Source organism: Protopterus annectens, chromosome 5.part0 (genome assembly GCF_019279795.1).
Source record: "Protopterus annectens isolate FY-2018-M chromosome 5.part0, PAN1.0, whole genome shotgun sequence".
NCBI classification, from domain to species: domain Eukaryota; kingdom Metazoa; phylum Chordata; order Ceratodontiformes; family Protopteridae; genus Protopterus; species Protopterus annectens.
This window is the reverse complement of record NC_056735.1, coordinates 1,277,930,478-1,277,945,159: the sequence shown is the minus strand read 5'-3', so window position 1 is coordinate 1,277,945,159 and position 14,682 is coordinate 1,277,930,478. Positions and strand designations below refer to the sequence as shown.

The window sequence follows — 14,682 nt, the reverse complement described above, 5'->3', positions numbered from 1 at the left end:
CCCAAACAAATGGGTCAACTCTTATTGTTGTATTGTGGTATTTCCCTGGGACAGATGATTTCCCAAAGGATACAATGATGCATTTTTTGGCATTTAGTTTCACTCCATAATTGTGGGCACCAGTTATTTATTTGGGCAAACCTTCCTCCAGGATGTCTACGTCATTGGGGATTCAATGACTGCTCCTAGCTTGCAGTCATCTGCAAACTTAATCAGCCGGAGCCCCTTTGGTATTGGCTTTTACTTCAGAAAAGTAGAAGCCGAACAGGAGAGGTCCCAGAACAGATCCAGGGGGCTCCCACTGGTGACTGGTCTCTTTATAGAGGTAACTTCCCCTGTTGTGAATTCCTGCATCCTATCTGTAAGCCAGTTAGCAATCCAGCAAGCAACACAGGTTTATTCCCATTTTATTTAGCTTTTTTACTATGCATTAGTAGTGAACTGTGTCAAAAGCTTTGGCCAGGTTGAGGTATGCAGCATGTACTGTTTTTTCTTCATCCACTGCTTTGGTGACTTTTCAGGAAAAAAAATCCGCCAGGCTGAGTAAGCAAAACATGCTCCTGACAAATCCAAACTGATACAGGTCCAGTATTTGGAGGTTCCCTGTGTCCTGATTGATTAGTTCTAAAAGTCTTTCCATGGCTTTGTATACGAGGCTCATCAGACTTATGGGTCTGTAATCGCCTGGGTCTGTGGCAGGACCTCCCTTATGCAGGAGGAATGGCTGTAGCTGTGGTCTATTCATTTGGAACAAAACCTGCATAGAGGCCAGGACTGAATTATGTTGTTAAAGGTGTGTCTAAATTGTGCTTAACGATACTGAAGATGCACCCAAGGATATTGTCAGGACCCACTGATGCAGTATTAGTATTCGCTCGTGTGATAGCTGGAGGTGAGCCAGTTTCAGATATATCTTGAGGGACAGAGGGAGGGGAAAGAGGGGAAGTTAGAGCTAAATTTATCAGCCAGTAGATTATATCTTCAACCTCAGTGTAGGTAACATCACTTTCAATCAGCTCAGTGCATTGCCGCATTGTGCTTTTGAGTTTACAAACACAACTAAAAATGATTTGTGACTATATTTGACTTGGGTAGCTATTTTAGCATCAAACTTGCATTAGTGGATTTTATTAAGCTCCTTCAGTGTCAAGGGCTCTAACATTCTGGGAATTATTCTTATTAATTTTGGTCAAATTTTTTTTCCATTTATTACAAAGTTTGTTGATATTCACTTTGTGGGTTTGTTTTTGGGGTTTGTCCTGCTCTTGTCCCTACTGAGTACAGCTGCATCTATGCATGTTGCTGGTACAATGTGGTGGTGTACGTTTCTGAATATTCAGTGGAGTTAACTGGGTTTGGTGGGATTTGAAGCCTGCCAATATATCACCGAGGAGTAACTAATTTGTCTTAAAGAAATTTCTAAAGTTACCTTGGGTGGAAAGGATCTCTGGTTTAAATTTTATTTTGAAAGAGACTGCTTTATGCTCACACTTAAGTGATGAAGATCTGCAAGGGATGGTGCAAGATGCTCCCATATTAATAAGTACAAGATCCAAGATGTTTTTCCCCCAGTAGGTACTCATAATTGTTCCACGGCATTTGTATTAAAGTCCAGGCTAGTGCTTGTGCATTAGTGGTGCTGTAGGTTTACCAGTCTACAGTTAGATGGTTTAGCTCATTAAGGAAAATGGGTGGAGTTTAATACTAAGTGAATCTATCTCCTGTGGATATGCATTGTGGCTTTCTTGTTTCAGAGAGGGAGCTCTGTACCTTTCTACTATATGGCACAGGACTTTTCCAATGGTTATTTGGACATGAAGAAGCTGCAGTGCATCATGCTGCTCAACCAGTCTTGATGCGAGTATTCTGGATGTAGACTTGAGATACCTCCACCTTTTTACCACTCCTGTACAGCAGCTGGTCTGAGCATGTGGTAGGCATTATAACCCTGCACAGTTGGAGTACTCTCCACTATTATAAACCATGTCTGAGTCACTGCACAGACATTGATGTCTTCTGAGGTGAGAAGGGCTTGCTTGTAGTAAGTCAAGTTTTTGGTTAGGCTCCAAGCACTGATCAGTAACACACTCATATTTTCCTTTGCTTGTTTCATTATGTTAGTAGATTTATCAGGTTGGCATTGCCTAAAAGAGACACTATGGGGATGGACAATGTCTTTGCCAAAAATCGAAACCCTAGAGGGCACAGATAGAGGTCATCCACAGCAAAGCAGCATGGCCTTTCGATCATATTCTCTCAGGCTAATAAATATTGTATTACCTCTGAATGACACCAAACACTAAGCCAATTATTGAAATTAATTACTTTATTACTTTTCGCTCATTTCGTGACATCATCCTTGGAGAAGACTTTTGGGGAAAAACAAGCAGTAAACGTTAGTAAAAGTTAAACGTCTTTAAAAGTCACTTTTTTGCATAATAACACAGTAAAAAAGCTCTGTAAAACACTTTGCTAGTCCCAAAAAGTAAAATAAACAAAATGTTTCCACAGAAAAAGTGATTTTCAAATACTTCAAACAACTTTTAAACTGACAGGAAAAAAGGAAGCTCTTATTTAAAATTATTGTGGTAGTCTGTTAAAGCATAAATTCATACTTTTAAAATAACTGTCCTGAACAGGAAAGTATTAATAAATAAGTATTATTTTAAAATGTTTGGTTTTCACCAAAGGGAACTTATTTGCCTAGCAAAGAAGCAGCACAGGCCAACCATGGATCCTCAAATGCCTCAGAGAAGTGTTCTCTTTAGCGGCAAGAAAGCTTGAAAGGCTTGGCACTCAAACCTGTCTTTTTAGTCAACTCAGCTTCAGCAGACTGACTGGGTGCATGGAAGGTGCTCTGAAGCTTTGGAAACTGGCCAGCTGTTATATCCTATGCAGGATATAATCCATACAGCTAAGGCTATGATAGTAATGATCCATATGATGATCATCATAGTCAGTCTTAAAATAAAGAGGTTCAACAAGATACCATACTACGTGGGTTCCCAAAGCAAAAAAAAAATGAATTCTAAATCCTTATATGGGGGAACTGGTGCAATATAAAAATGCATTTCATACACTTCCTCCTGAACTACAGACCAAAAATCAGCCACGGAAAGGAAAGCAAAGCATACAAAGGTAGTGCCTGTGCATTTCCCTTTCCTGTCTGTAAAGCCCCAATTGCAGTTATAAGTCTTTAATAGTGCAGTAACTTTACACGAGAAAGGTCCCTCACCCTTCTTTCAGATAAGGAAGAGTGACCATAGGTGCTCATTCCTTATTCTCCCATCCTTCAAGTTTATTTTCTGATCAAAATGTGTTTCAAAACCTGGTTAACATTGTTTGTTTTATTTTATTTTATTATTTATTTTATTTTACATTTGTTGACCAGGATAGTCTGACTGGATACATGTCCATTTTCAGCAGAGGCACAGGTAAAAAAAAGCTCCAAAGGAAGTAATACAGGCAAAACTGACATAGTACACACTAAAGAACAATTACAAGCAATTTAAACAGTCTAATAGCCACACGGTGTAGGTTATATAATCTAACATGCTTATTGTCTGGTTAACTAAATTACAATACAGTAGATTTAAATTAACAATATAACACTGGTACACCAGTGTTACCAAATATTTGGTCAGGCTTGGAGCAAGGACATAGCCACTGAGTCTTGAAGTACTGCTTGAGAGCTTTCTTGAATTGAGATAGGGTAGTGTATATTGTAATATGACAGCTTTTATATAAATGTATGTTTGCCTGTCTTAAATGATAATTCAACGCAGGTATCAAAAGAAGTGTTTTAAAACAATCAGCTGCCAACACTGATTCTGGAATCCATGTCAATAAATCAGTGTCACTACTGAATGCTAAGGAATTCACACACAAGCTATTCATGTAGCCATTCAGAAAATTTTCAAACCAATTAGCCATATCAAATGGATTTTTCACATTTTCTGCCATAAGTGATGTTCCAGTAAAAAATAAATTCCCAGGTCTATACTTCTGAAAAAAAAATACTAGGTATACTTACACTATAGCTGGAAAATCAGGCAGAGGTGCTGCCTCAAATAGAATTCTCAGTCCAGACTGAACACGCTGTCTGTCGTCTGATGTCAAAGCAAAAGACAGCGGTGTGATCAACCTCTGGTCCTAATAAAATAAATGGACAAAAGTTCACACCTAGACAAAATAAAATACTGCTAGTATATTAACAGTCAGTCAGTCAGTCAACGTATCCTGAATCCAAAAATAAATAAATAAAAACAGTTATACTTGTAAACAACAGGCATGTTCTTATCACATCAGATGACTTACAAGAGGAACACTGCAAGTGGGTCTACAATTATTATAGCTTAACTCCTTGCATCATTTTTTCTTGGATGCTCCCAAGGTTGAACAAGGGCATGCAGTTTTATGCATCCATATTGGCATATACCATTAACATTTCAAACTGTATTAGGAAAGCTGTCATATCCTGTATCATTTCACATTGTATTAGGAAAGCTGTCCTGTATCTCCCCCAAGTCTGCCAATTTATATCACTACCACTTGGCAGCAAGAAAAAATTCAAGCAAATCAAGAACAATCCCCAGTGATTTCAACGCTATACCTTTATACAAATATATAAATGCATACTTGCCTAACAAGGAGCACCAAAAGATGAATGGAAGGGCATCCAAGCACAAAGATATGGCAGGAGGGTAAAACTAACCTACCAAGGAGGATTCCCTTACAGATCATCTTTGTGCATTAAAAATGTATCTGGTGTACCTAAAACTGGTGGCCCTCCTTGGTAGGTTTATGGTAGGGCTGAATACCAAATACTACACAAGCCAAGAAGAAATACTGTAAAGGCAGAGTCCTCTAGTACCAGGTACTGGAATAAAAGTTGAAGCAATACTCGCTAAAGAGGCAAACCAATGACCAACATGGCCAAAACAAAATACTTATAGTGAGATATTTTTGCAACAAGCATTGGACTTAGCCATGTCTCTGCTGGAGTGGTCCTTAGCAGCATCTTCCAACTGGTGTGGCTACCTAATGGCAAAAGTTAAAACAGTTTGCCAACAAATTGGAAAGAGGTTGCATTGCAAATACCATCATTTCCCTTAATAGTGCTACAGAAATAAACAGCTATTCTGCTTTCTTAAATGTCATGTGCTCATGTCAGTAGAACCATAGCTGGTAATGAACATCCATGTTTTGAAGGATTTCTTCACCCCTGGTTTCTGCATTGCAAAGAGCAGGAGGAGATGGAGGGGGTGAATTGCGACAACTCTGCCATCAATTCTGGGAGAAAATGAGCAATTATTTTTTTTATTGTGAAACCCAGACACTATTCCACACAGATGAGGGCCAATACCCTTTGCATATGTATCCACAATCACTCAGGAAAGTATTTTCAAAAACACAAATTTCAAAACAGCAGTCACAGCAAGTTAAAACGGGAAGAGACCCATAACAACTTTAAAACACTATTTATTCAGCTGATGGTGGGCTACAGTCCTGTTCTTCACAATGTCAAGATTTGCAGAAATACCACACGTGCAACTTGATGAAAAAATAACTGAAACCCACATCATACTGGTACCTAAAAAAATTAGGTCCATCTAACAAATGACCAAATGGGTAAGGACAGGCTACTTTTCATCTCAAATGAAGAACCTCTTCCACATGTCAGAGTACGTTTGTCAGACAAGTCTTTCAGGTGGTTTTAGTCACCTCTGATACCGCAGCAAGGAGGCACAGTGGGTTCAGAAGGTCAAAAGGAAAAACTAGGCCTTGAGGCAAAGACAACTGTCACTATGACTTTGAGGGACATCATTGAAGTTTGTAAGGTTTTTACTGCTATGGACTGCACAGCTTAAAACCATGCTCCTTTGAGCTACCAAGAAACAAATAGGGTTAAAGTCTAGGTCCCCCTTCTAAAGTTTCTGATTTAACTTCAAAATTAAGGGAAGGAGTGAAAGGATACCGAAATGGGACAGAGAGTATTTCTACCCCTATCTTCCCCTCATCCGGCTATATGGAGTGGGTGGGAGGTAGTACAATATTTTCCTTACTACCAATCAGCTTGGACTTGGGAGTATACCTCTTTCAGATGATTCATACCAGAAATGACTTCCAAATTGCTCATCTCCTGAAGATGGCAGGAGAATCATCCAGCCCCAAGAATGATGCATTGTTCATCCATGACAAATTAAAAGGCATGCAAAGATTTCTGTACAGGGAGTCTGAACACATGCCCCCTTGCTTGTATACTATGCAAAAATGTATTACTGAGCAAGACCAAGGGGGGACTTAGATGCAGCTTTTCCTTCTGGGCATCCACATATGAACCCCCTTTCCAGAAGGAAACAGTTATTTTGACATATGGAGAACCTGATATGAGATCCACCACTCATTAATGAAGACTCCATCATCAAAGACCGACATTTTCAGCTTTAGGAAAGGAAAATCACTTTCAAATTAAATGGACTTTCCATCATCCCAAGCCCTATGTAAAGATCCTTACAAAAGAGGAAATTCTGTGAATGTGTGATTCAAACGTTACTGACATCTCACAGCATACTGCAGTACTTCAATCCTCAGACATGTTAAAGCCAGTAAGGAAGATTGTGGAAGCCATGAAACCAAAGTTAATTTACTGATATTTGTTTAATGGAAAAATCCTACTGGGAAAGCATCCAGCCCGGATGAGAAAAGCTTCACAGAATACAAATTACAACAGTATAGAAATATCACTTACAACAAAATATACAATGGTAAGAGAATATAAGCATCAATTAAATATACAGAAAATATACAAGATAAATAAGAAAGAAAAAAATATATAGCAGAAATGAAAAATGACATTAAATGCTCCAGCAAGGAGGAGCTACAAAACCATTTAAAAGTAGTGACAGAGAAGCCCAGGGTAGACATTTTTCAAAGGACTTTGTTGCATAAGACTGTACTGTAACCTCTGGTTAAGTATGAAAAGAAAACAAAACAAATTGGTAGTACTGGTGGCAAAAGGTAAAGGTTTCCCTTTTGCAAAGTCACATTAAAGATGAAATACTATGATTAATCAGTAGTATGATATAGCAGTATGGAGTTATAGGAAAGTAGAAGTAAATAGGGGAATCAGAAACATTGGTTTGAGACAAAATAAATAATGGTGTTAAAGAATATGAAGACATGTGGAAGAGAGGGGGAGAAATTTTGGTATTAGCCTAGTGAAGTACAGGAACAGAGCCAGCTGAAAATAAATTATTTGCTAAAGGCCTAAATGAATGACTGTTAGCTAATGCCCTAATAGGGACTGGGATGGAGTTCTAAAATGTGGCCATACAGTTGGAATATAAACTGTGCTGTATAAATTTCCCTAGTTTATAAATTTCAAGTAGCCGTTTGTCAGTTGAGCAAAGAGGTTGATTTGGAGAAAAGTGGAGTAAGACATTCCTGATAGCTGGGCAGGAAGGGCAGTTGTATATTATTTTGTGTGTAGCAGTAGTTGTGTGAATACTAGGTGATGGGATAATTCAACCCAGTTTAGCGATTTAAGACCAGAGCAGCAGGTACAGTAGGGTTGACTGGCTGCAAATCTTGCAACTTTATTATAGCATTGGTCTAATTTGGATTTTAAAGCAGACTGTTGACTGGTCAAGATGGCACAGCCATAAAGAAGAGAAAATATAAGATGTTGGCTAGAGTTCTGGTTGGGTTTGTAAGAAATATCTTAGCTCTATAAAGCACACCTAGTTTTTGGTAATTTTTTAAAATATGCTTTTGTATGTGGAAATCAAACTTTGTATTATCATATATTGTTAAACCTAGGAATTTACTATGAAAACATCGTTAATATCAATTTTGTTAAGACTGGAGACTTTGAAGTTTTTTGTGGGCATGAGATTTGGGGAAAAATAAAAGTAGTTCGTCTTTTGCTGGGTGGGGGATTCAGCAGAAGTTTACTGTCGGATGGAGCTTTTCTCTGAGTTAAAGCCATCTTGTGTAATAGTCTAGCTGGGAGAGGCTGTCAGAAGAGCAAATTAGAGTGGAATCATCATCATATTGAATAAGTAATGATTCTTTATAAAATGTATAAAGATTGTTGATGAAAATGTTAAAAATGTGATGGCTCAAGGATGGAGCCCTATGGGACACCAGTATTTACTGGAAGATAAGGGGATGTTACTGGGAGCCATTTTACTGACTGATATAGGTGTGACAATTAGCTAGGTAACCATTTAATCAAAGTGACTCAGAGGCTCAGGGTAGACCGACAATTTTTTTTATGGGAGACCAGATCAAAAGCTTTGGATTAGTCTAAAAAGAGAGGAGAGAGAAATGTGTCATTATCTCTGGCCTTGCTGGTGTTGTTTACAAAGAAGACTAGGGCATTCACTGTAGAATGAGTTGGTCAACCAATCTTTTGTGTAAAGGTGAGCAGTTGTGATTTTGTTGGAGCTCCCAGACTTGTGAAGGGGAATTATATGGAATTTCTTCAAGAGGAAAGGAACGTAGGACACCTGTATGGATCTACTGATAAGAAATGACACAAGGAAAAGAACAGAGTCCGAAGCTAACTTAAGGCATTCTGGAGAGAGAGTCTGCAGAGGGTTAGCATGGCTTATATTAGTATAGCAGATCTCTAATATACAAGGTAGGGACTGATTTTAGTGTGAAGCTGTGGTTGTTTGATGAGGAAGGAAGTTTTTATTTCTGAGGAGACTTGACAGCAGTTTGAGGTAAGAACAGCTATACCTTCTAAGAAGTAGGAGATTAATTTAGTAATTAATTCATAGAGAGACAGGGAGAGTTTAATGCTTGGGTTAGGGGCACTGTTAGTAAGGTGTAAGTTTTTTTTTCCTATAGAAGACTAAAATGTTCTAGGATTATGTCTGATTGTTTTGAGGACCACAATAATATTGTATCTTCTTATTACAGAGTTATCGTTTTGTGCGATTGTGAAGTTCTTTGTAGTGTTGCATGTTCTGAGATTTGTCTTGCTGCCATTTTTTTCCATGCTTTATATCTGCTGTTAATTCGACTTCTGCTGTGACTAGAGAGATAGGGTGGCATGGTTGGACTTAAATCTCTTCCTTCTCAAGGGGACAAGGCCATTTAAGATATTTAAAAATATGGTATTAAATGTATGGATGGCACCATCTAGTGGTAGAGTTTTGAGACAGGGCCAGTTAAAGGATTTTAGGGTGTCACTGAACACATAGCTGTTAAATTGTGAAAGGTTGCAGGTCTCCTTATATAAATGTTGTTTTGGACTGGTGGGAGATAAGTTTGTGGATATATGTAGGATGATGATCACCAAGGAAGTCTAAGAGGATACCTGATGAACTTTTTTGCCAGGATTAGAGAACATGATCCATTCTGAAGTTGTTTTGCCTTTCGGCTTTTCCTGGTTAGAGGTCGCCACAGCGGAACTCCGGTCTGCTAATGATTGGCAGTAGGGCCGAGTTGCTATTTGTGGCCCTGCTGTACTGAGTGTGGGAAGTTATACGTTTTGTGAAGTCAATTAAATTAATATTTGAAGTTACTTAGTTTAATGTAAGCTTTTGCCAATCAATAATGACATCTCCAAGAATAATTGTTTCATTATAGATAGTATTAGATATCCAATGTACAATATTTTCCAGAAATGGATTATTATTACCTGGGGGAATACAGATAATTATGAAGAGAGTTTTTTTAGAATGTTTGGCTTGAGAAGAGAAATTAGTAGCTCTGTAGTGTCAAATTTTGTGGGGTTTTAGTAAATGGAAAGAGTGCAAGGAAACTGGGATAGAGGACAGCCACAACACCTGCTTTTTATGTACTTTGTCAGACTGAAAGATGCTATAGCCTTGGGGAAGGATTTCTGAGTCTTAGCTGAGGTTTCAGCAATGTGACAGTGACTATGACAATATCTAGTAAGTGTGAGGTCTAGGAATGAAGTTCAGTATCTTTATTTAGCATACTGTGGATGTTTATGGAAATAATATTTAATTGTTTACAAGAACTTGAAGGCATTGGAGATGGGGGAATAGAAGGAATGGGTGAGGAGAGAGGACCATGATTAGGGTGGATTTCACCACATTGTATAATGTTTTTACACTACAGGTAAACCTGTGAACACTTTAGTAAGCAGACGTTTCATCTATATTTAATTTTATTTTGGTAAAAGGATGAGTTTAGTATTTTATGTCTGAAGAAAAACTGTGGAAAAACATTAGATAAATTTGAATTAATTTGCATTTGAGTGTATGTGGTGTGCAGAACAGCTTAATGTGGGGGATAGTGTTTTAGAGGTGATAGACACTTGCTAGTTTGTGAAGTGACAGTAGTAGGAGTAGTGAGGCAGTCATGAACCTTTCTGCTGAACACAGAATTCTGTGCATGTTTATGGTGAGGGGATAGTAGACACAGTAGCACAGGACAAAGTGAGTAAGTAAGCTGTTAATATTTTGGACTTATGCAAGGCTTAGGTGAAGAAAAAGTATCATGTTATGGCTAAGTAGTAGAGGTGGGAAATGAAGATGGAAGTATATATAGGAGATATGGAATGGAATGTGTTAGGGGGAGATAGTACAGTCATGTAAAATCTTACCATAAAAGTAGATGTCCTTCTCTTCACTGCTGCAGTATTTTTCACAGTAAGGATCTCCTGCCAAGGATAGCTCAACATCTGGCCAGTTTACCAAACCCTTTAGAACTTCTATGTGCCATATGTCACATGTATGCTTCCCATACAAGATGTAGGGGATAAAGGTAACGTATAGATGCAGTTACCTCGGACTAAATTGCCCCAGAAGAGAATAGTTTCTATAGGACAAAAAAGACTGCACATCCAGAAGGAAAAAAAATTAAAATGGAAAATTGAGACCCTTAGCCAGGAGGGGAACCAAAACAAAATCCAAAAGAAAAAAAGGGTGTTGGAGGGAGGGAATACTGCAACAGTGAAGAGAAGGACATCTGCTCTTATGATAAGATTTTACACAACTGTACTATGTCCTTCTATATCACTGTTGATCTTTTGTATTCTTCCCTACTGGGAAGAACAGTGCAAGAAAAGGATTGGGAGGTGGAAGGCTGGGAAGAGCTCTCAACAAACCATGCAGAATGGCTCAAGCAAAACCTGCTCTGGCCCTACAAACCATAATCAATTTATAATGTTCAGTAAAGGTATGCACTGAAGACCACATAGCAGCTTCAAGGATGGAACTTGGTGTCCAACCCCTTAAAGAAGTAGATAAAAATCACATCGCTACTCCACAGCTATTGTAAATTTAAAACAAAATATTTAATAAAATTACTAAAACTGCTTAAAAGCATTCCAAATGCTTGGTTAAGCACCAAACAAAACAGCTCTTCTTAGTGAGAGCACTATCGTTTTCAAAATACAGAAATCCATATTGTTATAAGTATAAAGAATGCAGCTTGTTATAGGCAAAGTCCTTGAGTGCGTTTGACACGCCTAGATGTTTATGACCAAAAACAAAATGCGCACATAAATACAGAATCCAGTTTGAAGATAAGATTAACTTACAATTCTTGTTGGTTTTCCAAGGTCGCTCATATAGCAAAGCGTTGCATAAGGAACACTGACGTTCCTATTAGCTATGTGCAAATGTAGAAACTTGTTAATATCACTCAGGTTTCATCCAAAACAACTCTTCTGCTTTGTAATTCGGCACCAGAGTGTTGAGCAGCAGAATGCAACAGGCTGACGCACTAGGTTTTCTTTGAAGCAAAGCGTGAATAAACTGAAGACACTTGGCAAACGAACAGTTCTTGAGCCAAAGTGTGGAACAACAGGTGTAGTATAACAGCCAGTTTACATTCAAACAAAACTTGCAATTGCTAAAGTTACTCAGTATTGTGAGCAGTTCTTGAAACAAGAAACCAAGCAGCAAAAGTAATAAAGCAACAAAGTATTCTGTTGAGTACAAAGTACTGGTAAACTTCCCATAAACACACGATAAGCGCTTTCGGAAATTCCTTCATCAGATCATACTAAGCAGGGACACCATTGCTTAAACTTATACTGCAGTCTTGACCAATAGTATTCAAATTAAGAGGCAACCCCTTAAAGAAAGCACCAGAAGAGGAAACAGCCCTACCGGAGTGAACTCTTAACAGAACTAGACAGACATTTGCCAAGAAAAAAATAACATATTCAGGAGAGATGGTTTGCTTAGAAACAGCCAAACCCAATGTACTGGGATGAAAATAAAAAAAAGCTGGTCAGATTTATGAATGGCCTTAGTTTTATCCAAACAATACATGAGCTGTTTATACAAATCCAAGATACTTAGGACCCTCTAACCAGCATACTGAGGAGAAAGGAAATTGAACCTTCTGAGTCTAAGACAGCTGACTGGTCACCTTGGGCATAAAAGTAGATTAGTATGAAGGGACACCCGATCCCTGTGAAAAAACAAAAAAAGAGGGAAGGCCATAAGAAACTGAAGCTCAGAAACCCTACAAGCAGAAGTAATACCAAGCAATAAGGCAGTCTTCCAGGTACAATGTTTCAGAGAAGCTGAACCTGCAGGCTCAAAATGAGCATTTTTTCTAAAACAAAATTAAGCTCCTGAGGAGGAGGAGGAATATGCTTCCTTGGGTCCTAAGATGGAGGACACTTTTAAGAAATTGTCTGACCTCAAAGCGAGAAGCCAAAGGAGTATTCAACAGCAGACCATCAGAAATAGCTCACAAACAGGCTTGTTTGTACTGCTGAACTGAGGTGGGCTACCAGCCACAACTCTGAGTTGAGATACCAGACAGCTACAGGCTTCTGAGCTTTCAAAAAAAAATGTAATTTGGCTGTTTTTTTGCTTATTTATACTACTTACTGCACTTTTTATTGCCTGCCTCTTACTTTAATACTGTATTTATATACTGTGTGCTAATCTATACTGTTGTACTGCAATTGTCTGCCTTACTGTGCCTGTTAAATTTTATTGCTGTTTTCTCTGTTTGCAAAGCTGTTTTTGCTATTGTCACTGTATGTTAAGTATTTGCTGGTGGTGTTCACTGTTGCAAAGCAATCAGTTTTGCTTGTTCTGGTGTTCCCACCAAGCAGTGTTAAAATAACGGATTGTTAGCAGTTAACATTCTTTAGTCTCCTTGCTGATTTTTCTGCTGTTTTAAACGTTTTTTTTTGTCATACTGCTATTTTTCTGCTGTCTTAGCTATTGTCTAGTGGTTCCCGCCAAAACTAATTAGCTAGTAGCTGCAGCATAGTCCAGATACAAGTTGGCTGTATCTGGGTCTGTTTGTAGTGCCTGTTAGTTCAGAGCAAGTTTTCCAGGCCATCTTGGATTAGAAGGGGCCTTTCTGCACTCTAGTGAGAGTATTGTGCTGATTGGAACCTGTCTGATGAAGGGTGGCTGGTCTAAGGCATGGAGTAAGCATCCTCATTGATCCTTCTGAACCTTTTTAAAGTTTTTTTCAAGTTTTTAGCTTCTGGTATGCATTTGAGAAGTGTTTCTGCTTGTTTGCACATTGCACAGCATCGTGCACTGCCATGCAACTGTGCACCATAGCTGGACAGATTAATTCAACAGTTTTTCCCTCAGTTACAGCTGTAACATATTAGTGTAGCCCTCATCCTTAGCACTTTCCCAGTTAGAGAAATACTGCTAGTGAGCTGAATCCTATTAAACTGCCAACAAAAAAACCCAGGTATACATTACCATCTACTCCTCCTTGATCGATCCTGAAAAGCCCCCTTAGTGACAAGAGTCTTCAACCTAGCATTATAGACAGTAGGACCCACCCTTGTTTCTCCTGCCAACCTTGTTGACTTGGGTCTTTTGACGCAGTGTAGCAACTGTGTCATGTACACCGACAACCCTCTACCAATAACTCTCTCTAGTACAGAGTGAGAAAGATGTATCTACGCCAAGAATCATGAATCCATGCTTATTGCACTCAAAACAGTAACACGAAAGAGGTTGTCAACCCACCCACCACTACACATGCACACAGTACCACTACTCATACACATAGTATCCATCTAACGCAAATCAACACACGCGGAGGTTCTCTCAAAAAACCTACCAAGACACCATAGACCCATAAAACACAAGACTGCTACAACTAACACAGAGCAACACCAGTGTCTCACCTACCAATCCCTTAAGGCATAACACTCAAAAAACAAATTTTCTAGTCACTGGAGACTCGATAGTGAGACACACAGATGTGCAAACCAGGCTGGACAAGGAGAAAGTCAGTCAGCTGCCTGTCTGCTGCCAGGATTCGTCAGATCACACATGCACTCAGGTCTCCCAGCAACAAGTAAAATTATGACTCTGTTATAATTTATGTTGAATTGGATGACCTGAGATGTACCTTGGAGAAGAGAGACATGACTGAACTCTCTGAGTATGTGTCCCAAGCTGGCATGTCCCTAGCCTTGAGCAACATACTACTCTCTTACCTACAATGATGTCACATTATAAACAAAAATGATCGATTTCAATAACTGGCTTAATTTCTGGTGTCATTCAAAGAGTATCCAGTTCCTGTCAGCCTGGGAAGCCATAGTCTTAAAACCTCACTGCTTTGGCAGAGACAGTTTGCAACTGTCACCTCTAGGCTTTCAGCTGCTGGCAAAGGCTCTTGCCTCTGCAACAGTGCCTTTTATAGTCAAGGTCTTAGGTTCATAGGTTCATAGGTTCATACTAGGCTATC

The 14,682-nt window shown here is 38.8% G+C and overlaps 1 protein-coding gene across 2 annotated transcripts in view; it reads right to left on the bottom strand.

The window, feature by feature from the left end:
- The window catches only part of CIP2A (cellular inhibitor of PP2A), a 2,713,480-nt gene that overhangs the window by 1,090,244 nt on the left and 1,608,554 nt on the right, over positions 1–14,682 (bottom strand). For both annotated transcript variants that reach the window (XM_044071100.1, XM_044071101.1), the window contains one exon: positions 4,034–4,152. In XM_044071100.1, the coding sequence (XP_043927035.1) occupies positions 4,034–4,152 (119 nt within the window). The remainder of the gene's footprint in view (positions 1–4,033; positions 4,153–14,682) is intronic.